The 24,385-nt window shown below is 36.4% G+C and overlaps 1 protein-coding gene across 4 annotated transcripts in view; it reads left to right on the top strand.

The window, feature by feature from the left end:
- Positions 1–24,385, top strand: part of LOC150095626 (lysophospholipase D GDPD1-like) — a 144,451-nt gene that overhangs the window by 97,848 nt on the left and 22,218 nt on the right. For all 4 annotated transcript variants that reach the window (XM_090409983.1, XM_090409982.1, XM_090409984.1 and 1 more), the window contains 2 exons: positions 16,317–16,382; positions 23,831–23,882. In XM_090409983.1, the coding sequence (XP_090266109.1) occupies positions 16,317–16,382; positions 23,831–23,882 (118 nt within the window). The remainder of the gene's footprint in view (positions 1–16,316; positions 16,383–23,830; positions 23,883–24,385) is intronic.

Genomic DNA, 24,385 nt, shown 5'->3' on the forward strand with positions numbered 1-24,385 from the left:
TTTGGCATTGCAGTTGCCTTAACTTACACTACTAAAAAGAGGCATACTGCTGAAACATCTATATATTTGCCTTTTGTCAGTTCTTTTGATTAAGGTTTCACTGGCCTGACAGCTGTTTGAAACTGTTAGTTATCAGAGATCAGACAGAAAGTTTAAAATAATAAGAATCCTCATTCAATACCACAGCAGTTCTGTTTCAGAGAATTGTATTCTACATAAGTGAACAGCAGTTGGTGCTTGAGAGTAATTATCAAAGAAGAGCCCAAATATATTCATTTCAGCATGATGAAATAAACAGAGCAATCCATATTTCATATACTATTTAAGAAACTTGGAAAGTTTATTCAGTAGTGAAAGGTAAGGCAACTCCAATTCCAAGGATTGCATTCTCATATGCTCTTTTCTTTATTCCAAACTTCAAGTATCTATATACACACTATTTGGAAAGAAGTCAACAGGCACCATAATGTGAGGAACAAACAACCATGGCACCCACTTTGATCGAAAACCTTTTTTGCTGTGATGACTGCAGCAATCCTACAGGGCTTACCCACAAGTGTACAATAGTGATCAATGGGAACTTTTGATGATTCTTCCTGTAGGCATGTGATGAGACCCTGGAGTTCATCCTACTGGATGAATATCCAGGTTGAGATCAGGGCTCTGTACAAGCCAGGCAAGTATCCACGTATAAATGCATGGTCCACAAACTACATAGTTATAGCAACAGCCTTGTGGCAAGGTACGTTGTCTTGCTGAAAGAGACAATAGTCAGTTCCATAGAAACTCCACAAAGTAGGAGGCATTGCATAGTCTATAATGTTCAGATACCTCTCAAAGTTCAACGTTCATGAAAAGAAGTCTGAGGCCAAACCAGGAAAAACAGGACCATACCATTACACCGCCACTTCCGAATTTCATATTTAGGGTTACGTAATCTGGTAAGAGACTTGGAAAGCTCCATAACAGAGTGTTCCAAGCTTCCATGCACATGCTCTTTGCATCACTGAAGACAGTGTTGCATGTTATGCTGGTTCAAGCAATGTGGGACTTGTATGTTTCAGTCCTAACATGGAAATCTTGTGGCGTGAGCCTCTGTTCTGAATGTGTTTGTGCAGTTCTTGTTCCCGTCGATTCCTGGAATTCCACATTCAATGAGTCAGCTGACAAGTGGTGGTTTTTACATGCAAAAACCACCTTCATTCAGTGAGTGACCATCCACTGCAGGTAGCGCTTTCAGTTGACTCCTTGCAATTCCTTCTTGGTATGGTATCACTGATTGTTGATCTGGTATGGCCTAATTTCTGATAAGCTTACAAGATGGTATCCTTTCATAATGCATCTTTCAAACTCCAATTCCCTTCTCTCAGCTATTTCACCTGAACACAGTTGTACTGACTTGGGAGTATCATATTCCTCTAATTTATATCAACTACGAACATGTGACTGGTTACATGGCATGATGCACCTTGCCCATGGAGGTGTCAGTTGTCTTCTTTCCAATGTATATGTATATTTAGCCACAAAATAAACATATATCTTTAATATCTCTTATTTATGTTTATTTTACATTGCCAAAATGAAGACTTTGGATCTTCTTTGACAAAAAGAGAAAGTAAAATTTTGCTTTCACTAAATGTAATGGCTGTGACAATGTAAACTAAATTATTAATTATAAAAACTTTATTATTTTATTATTATTATCTGACACCTCCATGGAGTCTAAAGACTCATGAAGGGAGGGCACCTACTCAATAACTTTGTCTCCACCACTCAGTCCACCAAGTACAGATAATCACATCATCCTCTACACCAACACCATCTACTGCTCACCTCCACTAGTATTTCCACAGATAATCATAAACATCCATGCCCAGCGGGATTCGAACCCGCAGCCTTTAGTCTAGAGAGTAGATACTCTTAACACTCGGCCAACCAGGGGCCAGTAATAACTACCTATATATTGGCAATGTTACATTGGCATCTTCAAGGATCACAAATCAGTGATTTGTGCATTCATCACTCACACTAAGCAAATGAGGCCGGTCCTAGAGTCTTAAAAGGTACCCTCTAGAGAACTAAATTGGGTTGTCTTGGCCGTTGGGCTAACTATCTTAGAATGCATGCTTTCCAAATTTGGGGCACTTTCATGTGCCCCAAATTTGTTGAGGGATTCATCAGACTGGTGTAATCAGTGTCTAGGAAAGGGAAACTGTTGTTGTTTTCCTTTTCCAAAGTAAACTGGATCCTGTGGATTTGATTAAGTGTGTTGAGAAATTGTGGAATGTATCCAGAACATACAGCCAATTGGCAAACACATCATCTACATAGAGTATCCATATAGTAGGTTTATGTGGGGCAGAGTTTGTCTTTTTCCTTCAATGGTCTCCATAAAAAAAAGTTGGCCAGGAGTGGAGAAAGTGGAGAATCCATGGCTGTCCCCCTCTGTTTGTAGAATTTTCCTTGCCTAATGAAATAACCTGATTTCATGGCGAACTGAAATATGGCTGAGATATTGGGAGGAAATTTGCTTGGATGAGGTCTAAGATATCTTTGAGTGGGACATTGGTGAATAAGGAGGCATCAGAATTGACCATTGTCAGTGTGTTGGAGTAGGAGGTTTTCTATGCTAGCTTTAAAATGGTCTGATTTTTGATGTGTGAAGGTGTGTTGCCAGTATATTGTGTGAGCACATTTGGCTAAATGTTTGGTTAATTTGTATGTGGGGGAATCAATGCCATAAGGATGTAATGGTACATTTTGTTTATGGATTTTTGGTAGTCTGTATATCTGGGGGGGGGTCCAGAGTTAGTCACTTCCACAGCCCAAGAGGTAAAACTTCTTAAGGAGCCTGTGGTGGGTGCTGATGGGATCATTGTTCTATAGGGAGGTAGGTAGAATGATCTAAAAGTAAAGATGCAATCTTACCTGTAATCTGATTGGTTTAGAACTATAGTGGCATTTCCCTTATCCCCTTTAGTAATTACTACTTTTTTTGTGACATGACAAAATTTCATGATGGCTGGGGCATCGCCCGGTTAAACAAGGCCCCCGTTGTTTTCGCCAGGGAACCAGGGCGAACAGTGAAAAGTCAGCTACTGGAAGAAATCTGAAAACACACTCCAGCTCAACATCACCAGAGTTAAAGATCAGTACTATCAACATAAAAAGCCTGAATGGCAAAGAAATGGAGCTAGCTGAGGAATTAGATAAGTTCCAGATTGATATAATAGGGGTGACTGAAACAAAAAAAGACAGGAACCGGTGAGATCATTCTGAGCAATAAAACAAAATGTTATATTCAGGCAATGACAATCAAGGAAAAGGAGTAGCCATGGTATTCAACACAAAATACGAGGCTAATCTTGAATGGCATGCAATCTCAAGTAGAGTAATGTGGGCAAATATGAGAATGGGGAACTGGACAATGAGACTTATTTATGTCTGTGGTCCCACAAAAGGTTCTACTAAGGTAGAAGTGGAGGAATTTTTTGAGGCTTTAGAAAAAAGCAACTGACAAAATGAAAAAGGAAAAGTTGGTCCTTGTTGGGGATCTAAATAGCAGAGTAGGAAGTGATTGTCAGACATACAAAAATAGTTTGGGAAAATTTGGAGAAAAGAGCAAAGCTAATAATAATGGCAAATATCTGTTGGATTTCTGCTCAGGACATGGACTGGTTATTACTAACACCATGTTCCAACATAAAAATTTGCACAAATTCACATGGAGAGGAGAGGCAAGGAATAAGAAAAGTCTCATTGACTATGTTATTGTTGATAGTGATGTTTTCTCCCTGGTGCAGGACACCAGAGTGTACAGTGGAGCTGAAATTGGAAGTGATCACTATTTAGTCTTGAGCAGGATAAAATTGAATTTCATATTGAAAAGAATAACATGTAAGAAAGTTTTAAAGTGAATAAAAGTTGAGCAGCTCTCAGATGTGAACTGTAGACTAAAATACACAAAGATTATTGTAGAAAAAATGAAAGAGTTTGAGAACAGAAACCAAACCTTGGAGATTCAGTGGCGAGCATTGAAGAAAACCCTGATTGATTCAGCTAGAGAGGCATGTGGTGAAGTCGTCTGCAAGGATAGAAAAATTAGAACTCCATGTTGGACACTGGAATTTAAAGAGGCAGTGAAGGAAAAGAAGAAATTTTAAAAGTTCCTGGCAAATAAGTCAGCTTGTGCTCTTAGAGAATACAGAGACAAATGTAAGAAAGCTAAACAATGTGTAAAACTAGCTAAACAAAAGTAATGGGAGGAATTTGGCAGGAACATAGAAAATAAATATCAAGATGGTGGTAAGATATTCTGCAGGTTGTTGAAGCTTAGGAATGGAGGAAAGAATGCTGAAAAGGAGTTTGAGATGATAAAGGTGAAATGAAAACAGGAGAAAAAGATATCCTTGAAGTATGGAGTAATTACTTTGAAAAACTGATAAATGAAACAAGCAGTGATGACAGCACAGTGGTAAAAAAAAAAAAACACTGACCAGGCATGCAGTCAGGAATACATATCCATACTTGAAGTAGAAAAAGCCATCAAAGGCTTGAAATGTGGAAAGGCTGCAGGAGTAGATGATATTTGACCATAAATGCTGAAGTATGGTGGTATAAAAGTCTTACAGTGACTCCACTGCATAGTTCAGAATGCCTGGACAGAGGGACGAATTCCTGATGGTTGGAGTAGAGCTCTCATAGTACCATATATAAAAAGGGAAATAAAACTGAATGTGAGAATTACAGAGGTATTTCCCTACTGAGTGTTCCTGGTAAGATCTATGCAAGTATACTTGAGAAACGGTTGAGAAGAATTGTTGAAGAAAGGCTTGGTGAAGAACTAGCTGGATTCAGGTCAAATAGAGGCTGTCAGGATCAGATCTTCTCTTTACGACAAATAGTGGAGAAATCATGGGAATATAACAAAGATCTGTATTTCAGTTTTGTCAATTTGGAAAAGGCATATGACAAGGTGCCAAGAGAGAAGCTATTCAATACGCTACAGTTATATGGTGTCAAGCAATATAACTGTCAAGCATTATATCAAGCAATACTTAGTCTTTATTTGAGTTGTAAGTCAGCAGTTAGAATTGAAGGAAGTACAGGAAGATGGTTTAATGTTAAATCTGGTGTGAGACAAGGATGTACATTATCCCCTCTGTTATTCATTATCTATATGGATCACATTATGAAGGAAAGTGGTATTAAACATGATATCAGAATTGGAGATGTTAATGTATGAACTCTGCTTTATGCAGATGATGTTATACTTCTAAATAAATCTGCTACAAGTCTGCAAGATTCATTGACTAAATTGAATAACTGTTGTAATAGATATGGTATGAAGGTCAGCAATAAAAAGACGAAGACAATGAAAATAGGCAGAATCATTGAAAATGTCAACTCTGTTGTGAATGGAGAACCTGTGGAACAAGTAAAACATTTCAGCTACTTGGGCATGATTTTTAGTGAAGATGGTAAATTAAATATTGAAATAGGCAACAGAATCAACAAAGCTGGTATGGTAGGAAGTCAGTTGAATAAATTCATATGGAATAAGCGAGAAATTAGTTGGAACTCTAAATTATCTGTATACAAGACAGTGTTCAAACCAGTTTTAACTTATAGATCTGAGAGCTGGGTCAGAAGTAAAACACTTGACCAAAGACTAGAGACTGCAGATATGAGAGTCCTGAGAAAGATTAGAGGCTTGAACAGATTGCATCAATGGCAATATTGTATTAAAAACGAGGATATTAGGAAAGAACTTGACATTGTCAGCATCCAGGAATGCGTTAGCAGAGCTAATCTCAGTGGTATGGTCACTTAAACAGAATGGGAGAGGAATGATTAGCAAAACAAGTGTTCTCTACCAGGTTGGCAGGAAAACGACCCAGGGGAAGACCAAGATATAGGTGGATTGACATGGTACAAAGTGCCTTAGATGATAGAAATATAATGTTGGAGTCTTGACAAGTAACAGACTGATTTGGAGGAAACTTGTAGATAGGAAGTTAGTAATGATGTAAATTTTTCGTGTAGTGCTATCATATCCTGTACACTCCTTGAGGATAAATGGCAGGAATTTGATGATGATGACTTTTTTTGTTGCTTTTCATTTCTTGTAGAGCTTTGAATTCTTCTTTTTATAGGTTGGCTTGGGTAAGAACACTGGCTACGTCCATTCTGATATTGTAGGCAATATGGTTGGGAAGGCTGCAGATATCTCATTCTACCTGTATCGTTATTTAATTTTTTGAAATTATGGATTCTACAACAGTGTTAAAATAACTGTTTTAATTATCCTGACGTTTTTATCTTCATATACAAGACAAGCTGCGTTAGATGTAAAGCCGTAAGCTAGAGAAACAATAATTCGATCATATGCTACTCACTGGCATGACCTGTAGTGAAAAAGAAAAAAAAATACATCAAGCTAGATTTAATTTATGATTACATGAATAAACATTCTTGCTTTTTTTCACTAGAGGTCATGCCAGTGAGTAGCATGTGATCAAATCATTGTTTCTCTAGCTTACGGTTTGAAATGTAATGCAGCTTGTCTTGTATATTTATGTAATGTTGTGTCCCTTTCTCTATAATTTCTTATTGTACCTGTGTATCGCACATCAAGTCTCATTCAGGAAGTCATGTGGTATCTCCAAACACAAAGGAATTGTCCCAGGATTGAGCCAAGACCAGTGAAGCAGGGTCTTTTGAATCTTGCTTCTTGTAAAATGTAGGATAATTTATTTTTTTGCAGCACCACCTGAATCGTTATGTTTTATCCTTGGAATCACCGAGAAGTGATTCCAAGGATATACAATGGTGACTAGTAATATGCAGTCATGACCTGAATCGGACTTCCTTTGTTTCCCGCTTAGATTCGTGTATCCTCGTTGCAGGTGGTGCATCGGATTCTTTGCCTCAGAAAAAAGGCAGGGAGTTAAATATAGCTAAGATTTATCAAACACACTAATGCAACATACAATACAAAATAGCACATACTAAATTCAAGCCACATAAATCGTTCAAGTAAATTCCTATGATTAACCCTTAAATTAATGAGAACACTAAAACAACAAATTCCATGTATTACATACAAGCTAAACTTTCTTAGAAATACACTGCTTTATGTTAACTTCAACAACTAAATACATAATGGAACTCATTGTTCCAGCTAGACCCTGCTCTATCCTCTCTTAAACATTCTGCAATACTTTAACCTATACAAGAGTTAACACAACATGGTCGTCAACAATTAAAGCACTATAGTTCCCTCCTAAGTTCAATCAACATCTCTGTCCCTTAATGTCTCTTTACTTCATTCACAATTCTTAAGGATCCCTTATACATGAAAAGAAAAGTTCTACATCACCATGGCTTTGTTACACTTGTTCCTCCAGATTCTGATAGCCTCCTTCAATTCCGATCATTCTTCAGGTCAGATCGATCAATGCGTTCACTTGGATATCTTTCCACTCCTGGGAAACTTTGCACAACTCCTGCACTGTTGATCCTCTCTGAGTATGGCTGAGGTTATGTTCTTACTCCTATCTCATGGCGTAGGCTGCACACCAAATGGATAGGGATATGCCCTTCTGTATGAGGTCAAAGGCATGTATCCTCATCAGCACTCGACCGGCAAATATTATCTGCGTTCGTCAACCGTTGAATAGAGCTCCGATCATTCTTCGTTCCGGGTTCTACGGGACAGAGCTGCTCCATCTGCCGAGCAGGTACCCTTGGACCACTGGTTAAGCACAAGACGACTGCCGAAGAGATAAGAGAGCGAGAGGTGGGAGTTGCTGACCCTTTTATACCTTCACCCTTATCGACAACCACTGCCACCTACGTAGCTCACCTAATGCACAGCACTCCTCCCTTCTGGGTGTTGCTCAGCATCGTATTTCTCTTTCACGTCACACTACTCCACATGTCTTTGAGCATGCTACGCCCTGTGGAGTTTTCTTCTTCCTTCAGTCAGCACTCCCCGTGACTTTTGAGCTTTTATTTACAGTGAATTTTGCAAGTCATTGTACAAACATATAATTCCAATTCTAACCAAAATAAAATTCTATTTATATGATACTACTGGCCTTACACAATATATTTCTTTTATCGTCTATTTTTTTTCCATTATCCAGATTAACCATAGTTCATACAGTATATTTCTTTTTATAAAGTTTTTTTTGCTGGTACCTGTAATTCATACCTAGAAGCAAGCACTTTTCGAAATGAGAATCCCCTTTTTCCTTCCCCTCGGTTTTTTTTCTTTTGTTAAACGATGAACTAGGGTTCCTAGGAATCCTCTTCATTCAAAGTTTAGCAGTATGCTCCAGATGATGATCTTGATATGAAGATCGAAACGTCGGGATAATAAAAAGAGTTATTTTAACAGGGTTGTAGAATCCATAATTTCAAAAATGAATGCTGATCACCGTGTAACACTAAAAGAAAGGATTTAGGTTTAGTTGGGTTTGTTATGATGTATGTATGTAACAGGAATTTTTCTGCTTTGGTCATCCAAATACGGGATCTTTCTACTGATTCAGTCAAAATTGAATATCTGAAACTCGGTGTATCTCTAGTTAATATCTTGATTAAGCATCATACATATGATTGTAAGTAATTTAACTATATCAGATCAAGGAAATTTACATGAAACTTATTGGAAAGATTCTCGTTTTTTATTTCTTGACTAGACAACTTATGCAGCTGGAAAGGTTATCAGAACTTAATGTTTTGCAAAAATATTTATTTCATTTCCCTCCGAGCCAATGTTGTCAGATGATTTACTTGTCTGACTGAAAAAATATCATAAGACAACTGATTATTCCAATAATCTTAATTATTTATTCCCAAATTATTGGAATGAATTTATTCGTCAAACAGTTATTTTGATCCTTTAATCAGTAATTTTAAAATATTATGTAGCTGGTAATATGATTGCCATGTTTGTCACTTCAGTAACATATTATGATTGATTTGTTAGTGGAATATAGCTTCTTTTAAATTCTTTTCACCCACTATCTTATGTAACATCTGGATAGAGAATTTAGACATCCTTTGTTCTTATCTTGCTTACACTATTAATATGCAGTTAACTTGCAAATTATTTTGTGCTGAAAGCGTCTGTGGTATGAGTCCTACCAAAGAATGGTTAACATTGGTCAACAAAAATCCTACATCAATTCCACCCCTTTCCTGCAAAAAAAAAAAAAAGCAGTTTTCAGAGCAGCAATAATTCTTCCCTATATTTGGTTAGTGACAGACAAGATTTTAAAGTTGCTACTTCAAACTGGGTGTCAAATTTACATTTTATTCCCTTAATCATTTCCAGTCCCCTTAGTCCTCTAATTCATGCCAAGAGTTCAGTGAATAGAGTAGGAGTGAGGTGGATAAACATGGAATCAACTTTGCCATTCAACACTTAATAAACCTGGCTTTTCAAGATCACCTGTAGCAGTGGAATGTATGATATAGGATAGACAGGCAGGTTATGAGAGATAAGAATGTCTAAATATTTCAAAAATAGAGAGAGAGAGAGAGAGAAAGGAAACTTAATACAGCATTGGCAACACATACAACAGAAACCAATGTAGAGCCAGTAGAAATGATAAAACATCCACAACAGTGCAACAAGAAACAATGCATGATATTACACCTGATCCTCTCTCTCTTAAAACATCTATTTCTATATTTGTAGATGCCAGTGGCACACATGTCACCAACCATGCTAGGCCAGCCTGGTTGGCAGATCTGCTCTCCAGCCAAAAACAGTGCAGCATGGGATGGAAGCAATTGAAGGTTTTCAGGTGTTGGATTTGGTGGTATCATCATGGAATGTGGTTGTGAATGAGATCGACATTCTCACCTATTGGTGAGAGTGATCATGAGATATTGGTTTGAAAAGTAGTCATACAGGAAAAGGTTCTTATCAAGAAGTTGTGTGGAACTATAATGTGGGTGATTGAGAAGTTTCATAGTCAACTGACATCAATACATTGAGTTGATGAGTTGTGCACGAAAGATGTTGACAGTGTATGGGAAATAAGACAGTATCTCATACAAGAATGCATAACTGTATGCCAAGAGTTCAGAGAATAGAATAGGAGTGAAGCGGATAAATATGAAATCAAGCAAGCAGTATGGCAAAAAAAAGTTATGGAGAAGGTACAGGATGGTTTGTAGTGAACAGATGCATGGAGAATATAAACTTTGGGACAGAAAAGTGACGAATATAAACTTTGGGACGGAAAAGTGACAGAAATGCTTAAAGAAAGAAAGGGGAAAAAAAAAATAGAATATGAAGGGACATTAGCCAGTCAGGTCAAAGATAATCCAAGGGAATTTTTCTCTTATGTGGCAAGCAAGAGGGAAAAATAATGCAGGTTGGCACTGGTAGATAGCTATGGTAGCAGAGTAACCATAGCAAATGATATAGTGGAATGATTTTGTGCAAATTAAAGAAGGGTGGCAAGTATTAGGAGAATTGGAAGTGAAGGGTTGCTTGGGTTAGATGTTAATAAAGCTGTGAGAATGGATGACATATCGCCACGTATTTTTAAAGAATGTGCAAAAGTTAGCAATGCCCTTTACCTGGTTATTTAATGAGTCACACAGTGGGGAAGGCTCCTAAGGAGTGGAAAGCAAGCAAACCTCTCCACAACCATGGTTCTAGGACAGAAGTTTCCAATTATAGACGTTTGTATATTTGCAGTTGTGTTCAGTGTTGGAGAAACTGGTTAGAAATTGAACACTGCATTGGGTTGATGGACATAAGATTCTCTGTGATGGTCAGCATGTGTTTGTGAAGAGCAGGTCTTTTAGCAATCAGCTTACATTTTATGATAAGGTGATGAATGCCTTAGATAAAGGAGATTCATATACACTGATTTTCTTGGACTTTGCAAAAGCATTTGATTAATTATAACATGATAGATTGGTGTATAAGCTGCAGAAGAGATGGTATTGGATAACAGATTGATTAGATGGTTTGAAGATTGGCTTTCTGAAAGATACGAACAAGTTCTGTATGGTGAAGCAGTGTCTCAAAAGAGGAACATGACAAGTGGTGTTCCTCGAGGTTCTGTTTTTGAGCCCCTTAATGATATTTCATGTGGATTGACTGGAGATCATCAAATGTTTGCAGATGATGCAAATTTAGGTAGAATTATCAGGAGTATTGCTGATAATTCTCTACACGAAGATTTGAATAGACTTTTAGCTTGGACAGATGAGTAGGGTTATAGCATTTAATATTAATAAATGCAAGGTTTTGCACATTGGGGTCCAGAGATATAAGGCTACTTACTGTGTTGGTAAAGCTGTCCTTCAGAAAGTGGATGAGATTTAGGATCTTGTAGTGATAGTAGACAGTGGACTAAATTTCTGAGGGCACATTGCAAATGTTGTGAAGACTACATAGCATATTCCTGCTATAATAAAAAGTACATTGACATGTAGAGATGAGGTGGTAGTGATGCCTCTATATAAGGCATCGGTCTGACGACACGTGGACTATTGTTCCCAAATTTGGTTGCCTAGTTTTCATTGTGATGTAAAAATACTTGAGAATGTCCAAATTGATATTGGGACTCTGGAGTGTTGGTTATACAGAGTGGTTGAAGAAATGTTGAATACAGAGTTCAAAGAATAGGAGGAAGAGCAGATAAGATGGACATTCAAGTTAGTTAGGGATTCTATCAAATTAATACAGGAGGAATTTAAAAAAAAGAAAGACGTTAAAATAGGAAGAATGAGGGTCCATCCCTGGAAGTTTTATAAAGATGTGAAGAGTGAAAGAGTAGATTTTTTACATGGAGTTGGTAAGTGGGAATGCATTACTGGAACGCATTGTGAATGCAGGGAGTGTACATAATTTCAAAGTTCATTATGATAGACTTGTTGCTGATTGAGTAGGTCTTCCATGGAGGTTACCATAAGAATGTGCTGGTTGACTGTTTTACATAAACAGCCTGCACATAAAAACTTAATAATTCATTAATACCATGCATGTTCTATTTACATACATGGTTTGTTTGCATTTTGAATAATTTTTGCATTCTTATAAGAATATTACAACGCCCTCCATTTCAGAAACTATAACACATTTTAGGAATGTTAGTCAAGTGGGTAATATTTATTATCCTACTAGTTTCACCGATTTTTGCTATCGGCATCTTCAGGGATACAATTGGTAAGCGACATTAAAAACTAGGTTTTAACTGACAGTTCTAATTCATACAAAATTAGTACAGTGCAAGACAATGCGTGTGTCTCGGGAACATGATTTATTTGTTACGAGACATAATGTAATTGCGTGAAAGTTCATTTCTTTGATGTTTAGTGATCTAATTAAAGTTAGATTTAGTGATCTAATGACTTACAATTAAAAAGCAGCATAATCCTCTCCACTCCGTCAAGATCTCCTAACACCAACTCTAATCAAATGGAAAGAAGAACACTACTCAAATTAAAGAATAATAAAGACATCATCATACTTAAAGCTGACAAAGGCAATAATACTATTATCTTGAATACAAAAGATTATGAAAAGAAAATTAACAATCTATTATCAGACGCATCTGTCTATGAGGTTCTCAGTACAGATCCTACGCAAAAAAAACCATAACGACACCAATGAACTATTACGTGGAATGACAAACTGGCCTATAAACTTAATAAGAAAGCTAAAATCCATGCACCCGTTGACTCCAAGATTGTATGGCATTCCTAAAATACATCAAGAAGGTACACCATTACATCCAATAGTTGATGGAATCTATTCTCCAACTTACCAACTGTCTAAATATCTAGCCAAGATTTTACAACAACATATTCACAACTCAGATACTTATATCAAAAACTCGCAACATTTTATTGAAAAATTAAAAAACATCCCTATCTCTCAAGATACTAACAAGCCTTGATGTCACATCTCTGTTTACAAACATTCCGGTTGTGGAAGTCATCAACATCTTAGACAACTTGTTCCTGAGAAACATCACTACGTTGTTCAATCATTGTTTAACTTTGAACTATTTCATTTGGCAAAAAACTGTCTACAAACAACTTACTGGATTAGCCATGGGTAGCCCCCTCTCCTTCTTGTGCTGACTTATTCATGGAAGACCTAGAAGATAAAATCTTATCTCAAATTACCCCAAAACCTAAAACTTGGTACAGATATGTAGATGACATCTTTATCATTTGGAATCATAGGAAAGAACTGATTATCTCAACCAAATCAATAGTTTCTACCATACCATCAAATTCACATTAGAAATTGAAAAAGATGAAAAACTTCCATTCCTAGACATCCTAATAAAGAAACAAACCAATAACAGTATCAACCTGTCTGTGTATAGAAAACTTACGAACACTGGCCGTTACCTCCATTTCAACTCATCACATCATATATCCCAGAAACTTAGCATTATCCATATGCTTAAGAAAAGAGCTATACAGTACACTGCAGACCAAGATGACTTACAAGAAGAATTAACTACAATATCCAGAGAGCTATCCTTAAATGGTTATCCTAAAAGACTCTGCAACAAGATTCTCTTTTTGGATATACCACAAAGACAAAGTGATGACACCGAATACATCAGTACTATAACTATTTCATTTGTCAGCAGCATTTCCAAAAAAATTGGCTATCCTTCTAAAACCACAGAGTAGCATTCAAGCCGGTCAATACTATTCGGAAATTTTTAAGATCATCGAAAGACCCTCATTCATTCTACAAGTACTCTGGAGTATATAATATACCTTGTTCCTGTGTTAATTACATTGGTCAGACCTCTAGAAGCTTCGAAACGAGACAGAAAGAGCATATAGCTATGTTAGAAACAATAGACAGGATATCTCAGGCCTTTCTTCCCACTTTGCCTCTACCAACCATCTTATTGAGTGAGATAAGAGTCATATGCCCTATATAGAAGAGAACTACCATTCCGGAACCTTCAAGGAGGCTGCTATGGTCGCCCGTTCAACAGGAAACCTAAATAAGAATTGAGATCTAATCCTACGGGAAATTCGGAAAACTTTAATTAGATCACTAAACATCAAAGAAATGAACTTTCATGCCAATTACGTTATGTCTCGTAACAAATAAATCATGTTCCCGAGACACACGCATTGTCTCGCACTGTACTAATTTTGTATGAATTAGAACTGTCAGTTAAAACTTGGTCTGTTACCTTCATGTCGCTTACCAATTGTATCCCTGAAGATGCCGATAGCAAAAATCGGTGAAACTAGTAGGATAATAAATATTACCCACTTGACTAACATTCCTAAAATCTGTTATAGTTTCTTATACAAGTAGTCAAGAAAGAAAATCACATCTTCCATTTCAAATTTGACAAAATGGCTGCCCCTTTTTACAGTATGACACAAAAGGGTGTCAGAGGTGCTTCTGATATGAAGATACAAAATCTGAAAATTCAGTTCATTGTCTATTTCACTTGAACCTGACTTGTTCTTTGGTTTTCTGAACTATGCTTGCGAGACATGGAAGTGGTTGTAATAATATAATTTGTAAAGAACTGCTTCACATGTATATGTAAGAGAAAACTAAATATAATTGATTAATCTTATGTATTTTGCTCAATATTTCATGAGCTTCTTTCAGAGAGAAGGTAGAACTGGTAAAAACATTTAAATTCTGAATACAAGAACAAGTCAATATGGCATGCATATAATCACTTCAGTTATAACTGTGCAGTAAGAAGAAACGTAGTGTTCAGACATGGGAATAAATGTATAATTTTTTTTTTTTAAAGTATAAACAATTAACGATCGCTTCCCAAAACTTAGAGATGGCATACAGTCAGTCTGATTAGGACAATCTTGTAGGGTTTCACACAACTCAATAATAGATGATCAAATTCTAACCTACTAGAGGCATGAAAAGCGAGGCCTGAATCTTCAGATTCCAAAAATTTTATATAATCTTCATGTTCTTCAATTCTAATAGTAGCAGAATGGCCAGTCTTTCCAAGTAGCAATGATGATAACAGGTTATTTGATAAACACCAGGCTTTGATTGAGGTGATAATGTACCTTTGATAGGTAATAAGAAAGATGACAACTTTCGGGCTGGTTTGAAGGTAGTATACAAATTATATCTGTGAAGGGTCCTTGTTATTTGTTCAGATGTTCTTTTAAGGTATGTGGATCCTTTTAACATCAGATTGCAATCTGGAAGAAGGATGATAATTATCATCCTTCTTCCAGATTCCAGATAATTTGTGCATCAAGGTTTTGCAATATCCATTAAGTAATAGAACTAGTTTTATTTTATTTAATTCTTCTAGTAGAAGAGATTCAAAAGAACAGATTTTGCTTGCTTGGTGTACAAGGCTTTTGATAATACCTATTTTTTTGTGAAGGATGATGTGAAGATGTGTGGATATATCTGCCTGTAAAGGATACTGTAAACAGAAATATACAGTATTACCAGTAGAGTTGTAATGTATTAAAGTATCCAAAAAGGGAAGACTGTTGTTAGATTTGCGTTCAATAGTGAACTTTATGTGAGTATATAAAGAGTTAATTTTATCCAGCAATTGAAGTAGTTCAGTTTCATAGCGAGATCAGATTGCAAAGATATCATCTACAAAATATAGCCAAATGCTGGGGTCAAGGAGAAATGGTGTTAGAAATCTGATCCTCTAAATGTTCCATAAAATAATAAGCCAAAGCAATTGATATAGGACTCTCTGTCACAGCACCTTTGATCTGCTGAAATAATTTATTACACTAAGTAAAATAACCACCATTCATAGTAAACTTAAGTAAATTGATAATAGGGAAATCTACTTCTAAAAGCTGTAGTTTCTTGAAGTGGTATATTTGTAAACAGTAAAACTACATCAAAGGAAACCATAATTTCAGAATCTTGAAGGTCTTGAAGAAATCTTGAAGAAATTTTTCTTTGAAGTCGCAAAACTATTGTTGAGATAAGGGTTGGTTTATCCAGTAAAGTTTTGAAGTTTTGGAAGATATATACCTACTCTATTACTATTAGTTTTCTCTTACATATGTGAAGTCATTATTTATACATTGTCTAACACACTTCTTAAACTTTAGGTAATGGAAGTGGTAGAGAGGATTCAGAAGGGTCACCAAAATGATAACTAGTCTGTAGAGTGCTCTTCATGTTAGAAAAAAGTACCATGAAATGACCTCAGAACTCAAAAAAAAATTTGATTATCAACGTAGCTATTATGATCCAAAGAATTATTCTAAGGTAGTGCTTTTTTACCTACAAAAGATTACAAATTTTTTTTCTCCTACAGAAATCCAGCTTTTGAAGCTGCAAGAAGGAGAAGAATTGTGACAGTAGTATTATGGCTTATGGATAAGTAAGTAATTTTATTATTTCTGAGATTTTCTGAAATCAAACTTTAAAAACAGATCAGTGCTTTTAGCCCTATTTTTATTTTTAAAATGTGTGCATGTTGATACATTTTTTTTATATACTAGTGAATTTTTTTTTAATCATTTCTAGGTTTTCACTTCATGTAAATTCACCCTTTGAAAGATATATTTAGCATCATTCAAAAGTTCTTCTTTGGCATGCTAAGTACAAGACTTAGTTTTCAAAAAGTTAAGAAATGCATCCCCATTTTTCTGGTATGAATGTTAAGATAATGAACAAGTTTTGTCCCTTTTACTCCTTTCATCTTTCTTGTATATTGAGTCCTGTGGATTTTCCATGATTACAAGATCACACATATATATTGTAGTAAAAATTATTTATTGTACAAATATTTTCTTCTTTATTCTAAGAAATCAGAGTAAGCAAAGAAATGTGATAGATTTGAGCAATGTAACCCATGCACTCTAAAGAAACATTAAAGTGCATAGGTTACATTAGAATCTCTTGATACATGCAGTTGTATATTCATTTGAATAAAAACACGAGAATAATCCAAATAATTAAGTCCCCTGTATGGCCTTCAAAAGAAGGTGAAGTCCACAGGACTCCTATACCTTACATTAAGGTGGTTTACCATGGTGTTACCTAGCACCAGTGATGCTACCTGGTTTTTACCAAGTTCCCTGATTGTACAGCTTGTTTTATTACAGACAAACAGGAAGATAAAACATATTTCTTAACATTAAGACCATATCTCGCTTATCTGGCATGGTACAACATGGAATCAAGAACAGTAGCCTCAGGATATTGTTGGATGACACCAAACTTTTACATGATCTAAGTATGAACGTTTATTCAAGGAAAGTGCTGAAGCACTACTTTGACTGAACCTTAATTGTAATGACTAGCTTTTTATCTCTAAAATATAGAAAATTGTTATCCTCAACTGTATTAGTCCTCCCCCACCACCACCTCTAACCCAATAGTGTTTTGATTTGAATAAACAAATGATTGCATGCATAGAGGAATTCTATTATAGCACATGTGCTATTTTTTTTCTTGTTAAAATTCATCATTGTTGAAAGTTTATTTTTCACTTGGTTAGACTACAATAAATTTAGTTTAATCCTTTATCCAAGTGTGAGCAAACAAAGTTTGTGCCTGAAAGTATCTTCAGGACTTGGGTAAGGTGGTACAACACCAGGCAACTTGTTGCAAAGGTGGAGCAAGCTAACATCACTCCTATCTCAGGATCTCCCACAATGCAAAACACATCTCCTTGCGGATATGTCTAATGTTATGCATTAAGGGAAGTGCCACTACCCAGACTAGTTTCGACCTTTATTGAGGTCTCTTCAGTGGGAGCCAGACCCAAGTGGAGATAACAGGCAGAAGCATTAGCAAGGTCATCTCTATCTATAGGAGTTGCCAAACAGTGTGCCACCTTTTTAATAAATTACTCTGGATTTAGAGAAAGATGTTGAAAGTTTATTTTTCACTTGGTTAGACTATAATAAATTTAGTTTAATCCTTTATCCAAGTGTGAGCAAATAAAGTTTATAGGTAGAGACGACCTTGCTAATGCTTCTGCCTGGTATCTCCACTTGGGTCTGGCTTCCACTGAAGAGACCTCACTAAAGGTCGAAACTAGTCTGGGTAGTGGCCTTTCCCTTAATGCATAAAATTATACATATCCGCAAGGAGATGTGTTTTGCATTATGGGAGATACTGAGATAGGAGTGATGTTAGCTTGCTCCACCTTTGCAGCAAGTTGCCCGACCACCTTACCCCAGTCCTGAAGATACTTTCAGGCGCAAACTTTGTTTGCTCACACTTGAATAAAGGATTAAACAAAATTTATTATAGTCTAACCATCTGAAAAATAAACTTTCAACATCTTTCTCTAAATCCAGAGTAATTTATTAAAAAGGTGGCACACCGTTTGGAAACTCCTATAGGTAGAGATGACCTTGCTAATGCTTCTGCCTGGTATCTCCACTTGGATCTGGCTCCCACTGAAGAGACCTCAATAAAGGTCGAAACTAGTTTGGGTAGTGGCCCTTCCCTTAATGCATAATATTAAGGAGATGTGTTTTGCATTATGGGAGATACTGAGATAGGAGCAATGTTAGCTTGCTCCACTTTTGCAACGAGTTGCCCGGTGTTGTACCACCTTACCCCAGTCCTGAAGATACTTTCAGGTGCAAACTTTGTTTGCTCATACTTGGATAAAGGATTAAACTAAATTTATTATTCATCATTGTTTTGTTTTTTTTTCACTTACACTGATGTCTTACAATACATAAGACAAAATATTTGTATAATAAATAATTTTTACTCTGGTATGTGTAATCATATAATCTTCCAACATTTAATGGTTATTTCTAGTGCTTCTTTGGTACATTGTCAGATTTTGTTTAATCTGTTATTATACAGATTAAAGTCTGGACAAAGTGCTTTCTCTTTTCATCCTGTCTTTTTAAAAAAAAAAAGGAATCTCCTTGATTCAATCTCAGTTCAGTCTTACATCACTTTATATGGATGTATTGAGGAGTACACTTCGAAAGCACAATGGATGTAACTAAAATTAATTTCTTACTTAATTAAAAAATCTGTGGATATTTTGAAGTGTGTTTTCATAGCATATCTTGATTTTTAAAGACAAACAATTAAGTGTAAAATGCAGGAAATTCACATTTCATTCCTCTGTCAACTAATAGCCAGTGCACCGGCGTTAAATTTTAGAATCATAAAACGATCTTTGTTGGTTTGGTTAGCTGAGTGAATAGTCCCTCAGCTTTCCATTATGTTTAATGGAAATATACATGCTTTAGATCTGATTGCTGCTGCTGTGACATGGATGTTTTGTGAATATCCTCACCACTATTTATTGAAAAACTGAAGTGGGTTGAAAAAGTGATGATTTTGTCTCTAGAGTAAGTGTCTATTTTTTCATAAACTTGTTTGCAAATGCTTGGTTGATTGAAAATGATGAGAGAATTCCTTGATTCTATGATATATACTATTTAAAAAATAAATCTTCGTTTACCTTAAATAGTGCTCTGAAAAAGGAATGAGGGCCTTCATTCCTTTTTGCTGAAAACTCCCAATGTACATTCAAGTCCTGGTTCTTCTAACAAACGTACCAGAGCAGTGTAACACTTAAATCTGTTGATATTTTGCATTGAGTTTCCTAACATATCTTGATTTTAAAGACAAGCAATTAAACTTAAAATGCAGAAATTTCACATTTCATTGCCCTTTCAACTAATAGCCAGTGCACCAGCATTAAATATTAGGATGATGGAACTGCACCTTGATAGCACAGTTGGAAGAACAATGGTACATTGTGCTCTTAGATTGGAAGAGGCCAGAGTTCTATTTTTGTTGTGAGTAGGGGAATCTTTATATGGGCTTTTTTCTCCTAGCAATTTGAATTTTTCATTCCACCTACAGACAAATTGGCTGTGAGAACATATGCAATCACCAAAGTTGCATATGTTCTTCTATGTAGAGGTGGTGATGGGCAGTGGATGGCAGATTTGGTAGATTAAGTAACCAAGACAGGGAGTTGTAATAGATTACCTTCTCTCAATGAGTCCTTGTGACTTCTAGCAGTTGTTCTCATAATAATAAAATAAAAATTCACTATAATGGCTCAAATCAAAAATGCCAGCTTTTCACTCGGCCTATACTTTGTCCTGAAACAAGTGCAAGAATCATCAAATCCAAAGCACATTTTGTAAAGGCTAGATGCAAAAAAACCTAGCCTCCTGTTCAAAAAGGCCCAACATAACTTCTGTCCCTTTAGTTTCTACCTCTTGGCATCTGTCTTTTCTTTCAGTTCTATAAATAACAAAGATGGATCACCTACCATACCATGGTAGGCAGAACATCATAAAAATCTTCATTGGTCATGATAATAATAAATCTCCTCATCCAGATGGCATCTCTCCATTTGTGCTAAAAACTTGAGTGAGAATACCCATCTTATATCTTGCTATATAAGCTGTCACTCATTTTAGTGTCTTTCTAATAGCATGGAATTCTTGTGTAGAGGCTTAAGTGCTGTGAGGGAATTCCCCCTGACATCTTAGATCTCTTTTCCTTTGCCATCAACTCTGGATATTTCTCTTGGAAGAACAAAATCTACAAGCAGATAGAGGGAACCGCCATGGGTTTCCCCCCCCCCCTCTCACCCCCCTTGCCAATTTCTATATGGAAGATTTCGAAAAACGAGCCATAGACTCAGCCCCACTCAAACCTTCTATCCGGCTAAGATATGTAGATGATGTGTTCTCTATTTGGCCTCATGGCCCAGATACGTTAGACTCCTTCCTCAGTCATCTCAATAGCCTACATCCAAGAATCCAGTTTACTATGGAAAAGGAAAAGAACAATTGTTTACCCTTCCTAGACACCTTAGTCACACGCCTGCCTAATGATACACTTGCCTTCACTGTATACAGAAAACACACACACACACACACACACACACACACACACACACACACACACACACACACAGGCAGATACATTCACAAACTCTCCCACCACCACACCTTGCAACAATATGGCATCATTAAAACTCTTACCAAGAGAGCCCACAATCTTTGTTCCAGTGGAACCGCCCTCACTACTGAGCTTAACCACATACACAGTATCAAAAAAATAATCAGTTCCTCCCCCATTCCCCGTCCCTCTCGTCAACAAGATTTTAAAAATGCCATCACCATACCCTACATCCGAGGCACTTCGGAAAAAATAGCCAAGATACTAAAAAAGTATAACCTACACACAGCATATAAGCCCTACTGCAAACTTGCTACCCTTATCCATTCTACGAAAGATCAGCTCCCTCCTCTCTCTCTGCCTGGAGTTTACAAAGTACCCTGTTCCTGTAAGCTTGCGTACTTTGGACAGACAGGCAGATCAGCATCCATCCGCCTGGAGGAACACAAGTCGTACATCGTTAAACACAACTATGGCCATTCAGGCTTGGCTGACCATGTTTTGGACACCACCCACAGAGTATCATGGAAGAAAACCACCATGCTCCACCACAGCAAATTCAAGAAAGAGAGACTTTTCTTAGAAGCAGCAGCAGCAGCTCTCAGAAACCAACCAAATCTTAACAAATACGGTTGCATTAAGCTTCCGAAGATTTGGGAAACACTCATCACCAGAGGTCCCACCTACTACTGCCCTTAGAGGGCGATCCACCTAGATAGGACTCTAGTGTCACCCACGTGGTTGGGCTTAGTATTGTAAGTTTTTGTGTGCATGTTACATTAATTGTTTTCGTAATCCCCGTAGATGTCCTAGTGACTAGGACGAAATATAGGAAGTATTAAATTCTATTTTAATTCTTTTTGAGTGTTGTAAAAAATCCATTAAACCTCCAACATAATAATAGCATGGAAGCAAGCCTTTATCCAGCTTCTTCCTTAAAAGGGAGATATATCATCCCTTTGCTCTTGTTTCTCTACTCTCGAAAGTAACAGAAGATCATTAACAGCCCAGCACTTCACAGTTTATAAACCCATCAGTCAGTGATTATCAATATGGATTCTGCCACTCTTTCTACAGCAGGCCATGGAAAAGATTGGAGAAACTTATGCAGTCACTCTGTTTCCAAGAGATTTGATAGCAAGTATTACAGGCCTTTTTATCAATTTATCTTAGTTTCCCTTCTGCCATTTCTGATTGGATTATACAGCTTCCTGTCATTGCATTTTTCCATCGATGTTGGAGTACCATAGGGCTGTGTATGCACTTCGTATCCTTTCCATACTTGCACTGATGAATGACAGTGCTATCCATTCCTGTCTGTCCTATCTTATTTCCTATCCTGTCTTATTTCGCTCTCTTACTTTTGATAATATTCTGCTCTGTCAAAATCAATTTTCTCTTCTTCGGTTTAACTTTCACATCTAATTTCTCTTGGTACAACAAATTACATCCATAGCTTCAGCAGTTTCAAAAAATTTTATTCATAATGACTCTTTCTGCTCAAGTCCAAACATGATGGATTGCAAATCTGCCTAACCCTAGAATATTTTACATTTGGAGTAGTGCACCCAAAACTTCCTTAAGAGCTCTTGATTGTATCAGGGAATATACTCAATTGGTAATCTTCCCCTTCCCTCAAATTGCTTTCTCATAGATGCAATATATCTGCGTTACCCTACAAACTAGCCATTAGCCGTTTCTCCTTCCTCTAATTTGCTATAACATATTTGAAATATTTGCAGACAACTCGTAAATCTTGATTACATTGATTAAAAACATAACCCAGAGTTTTTGTCTGTCTGTATGTACTGTTCAGCTCTATTTTAATGGAGTTTAGTATTTGTGATTTCTACAAAAAAATTGTTATATTAGCTGGTTTAAATTTGGGTAATTTTGTTGCTAAATACAAATAAACAATACGGTATTCATTATCATTAAGGGCCTCACCATCATGCACAATGCTCATCAAACCATATCTTCACTTATTCACTTTTTCTGCATCTATCACCCACTTCCTGAGAGAATGATTGGTTCCACTGTTTGAGTGGAATGCACCAGCCATTTTCCATGGGGAAACAAACTGCTTCCCACCTTTGCACATTCACATTACTTATACAGCTTCTAGGGATGGACTTTGTTCTACCTCTGTCTTCCACTCATGAGAAGTGTAGTTTACATTAATCTCTCACCACCATGCATCTCATTCACAAACCCTTCTCTTGATTGACCTGGCTCTGCAGATGGCACTTTTCAAAATGGGCTTTACACCTGACATTCCAAAGATCTGATAACACCCACCACTTTATTCAATCTTTGTGTGAACCCTTTTCAAAATATCTTCATCTTGAAAACTAGATGACTATATCTGTGCATTGATCTGGACCTCATTGAGGCCTTGCATGATGGAGCAATAGCCTTTTTCTTCTGCATGCAGTATTCTCTTCATCTTGCCCATAATCCATTGTCATATTCACAGTTCTTGCAGTATCACCCTAAATTTCAGATCTTTACCATCAATCTGATTTCCTTTTCTTCTCCAGCTTGTGCAGCTCTTTTCAAAAGATGCAATCTCATTTACACCTCTCAATGTCCAGAGCTGCCTGTATCCATTAGATGTGGAAACCCTTGTATAGTGACATGAATATACAAGGATTTCCCTTGCTTTTTTTTTATTGAAGTAGTTAATTTATGAATTCAGTTAACACCAGTGCAGTAGCATTTCAAGCAAATCATTATAGTGTATTGTAAATAGGCTGGAGACTTTACTGGAAATCCAAGGTTGAGTTGAAATTGTGAAATAAGATTTGATTTTTTGAGATCATTTATGTCTGTAATTTCTTATCCTCATTTCAGCATTGTATGGTATATGAGAAAATCTTGTAAATTGTTGTATTAATTTTTTTTTTTTTTTTTTGATAGATTATTATTGAGGAAAGCTTTATTTGACCATTTACAGAAAAGAGGAATACAGGTTGGTGTGCTGAAATAATTGTGTTTAAAATGTTTGGCATAGTTTATTTTGCTCTTAAGTAATACATCGATAACTTTTAAAGTTTCATAAAATTTCTAAATAAATAGCCCTATAAATGATTGCAGAACACCTAAACAAAGTAGGAAATGGATTGATAACACCGAAATATTCTGAAAAAGTTAAAGCCGAATAAAAAGAGAATTAATGTGCATTCTCTTTTTAATAAAGAGAATGCATTAATTTATGTACAAAAGGTTGTATAGTACATTTGTATGTTGGTTGAGATCAGGAAATATTTCTATAGAGGTCAAATATGGAGCTTTCAAGCCAATTCAGGCTTCCAGTAAGCACAATGATCATTGCATACTACATGATGAAATTCATTTATTGTTGTACATATAATCTAGCATATAAGAATTTGAAATAGAAAGTGATCATTTAGTTTCTGATCAGGACTACCTCCTCGAGATGAGGCATCAAATTGAAAAGAAAATGCATACAAA

The sequence above is a fragment of the Typopeltis vanoorti genome, chromosome 20 (assembly GCF_054136105.1).
Source record: "Typopeltis vanoorti isolate ZY-2024b chromosome 20, IOZ_Tvanoo_1.0, whole genome shotgun sequence".
Taxonomy (NCBI): Eukaryota; Metazoa; Arthropoda; class Arachnida; order Uropygi; family Thelyphonidae; genus Typopeltis; species Typopeltis vanoorti.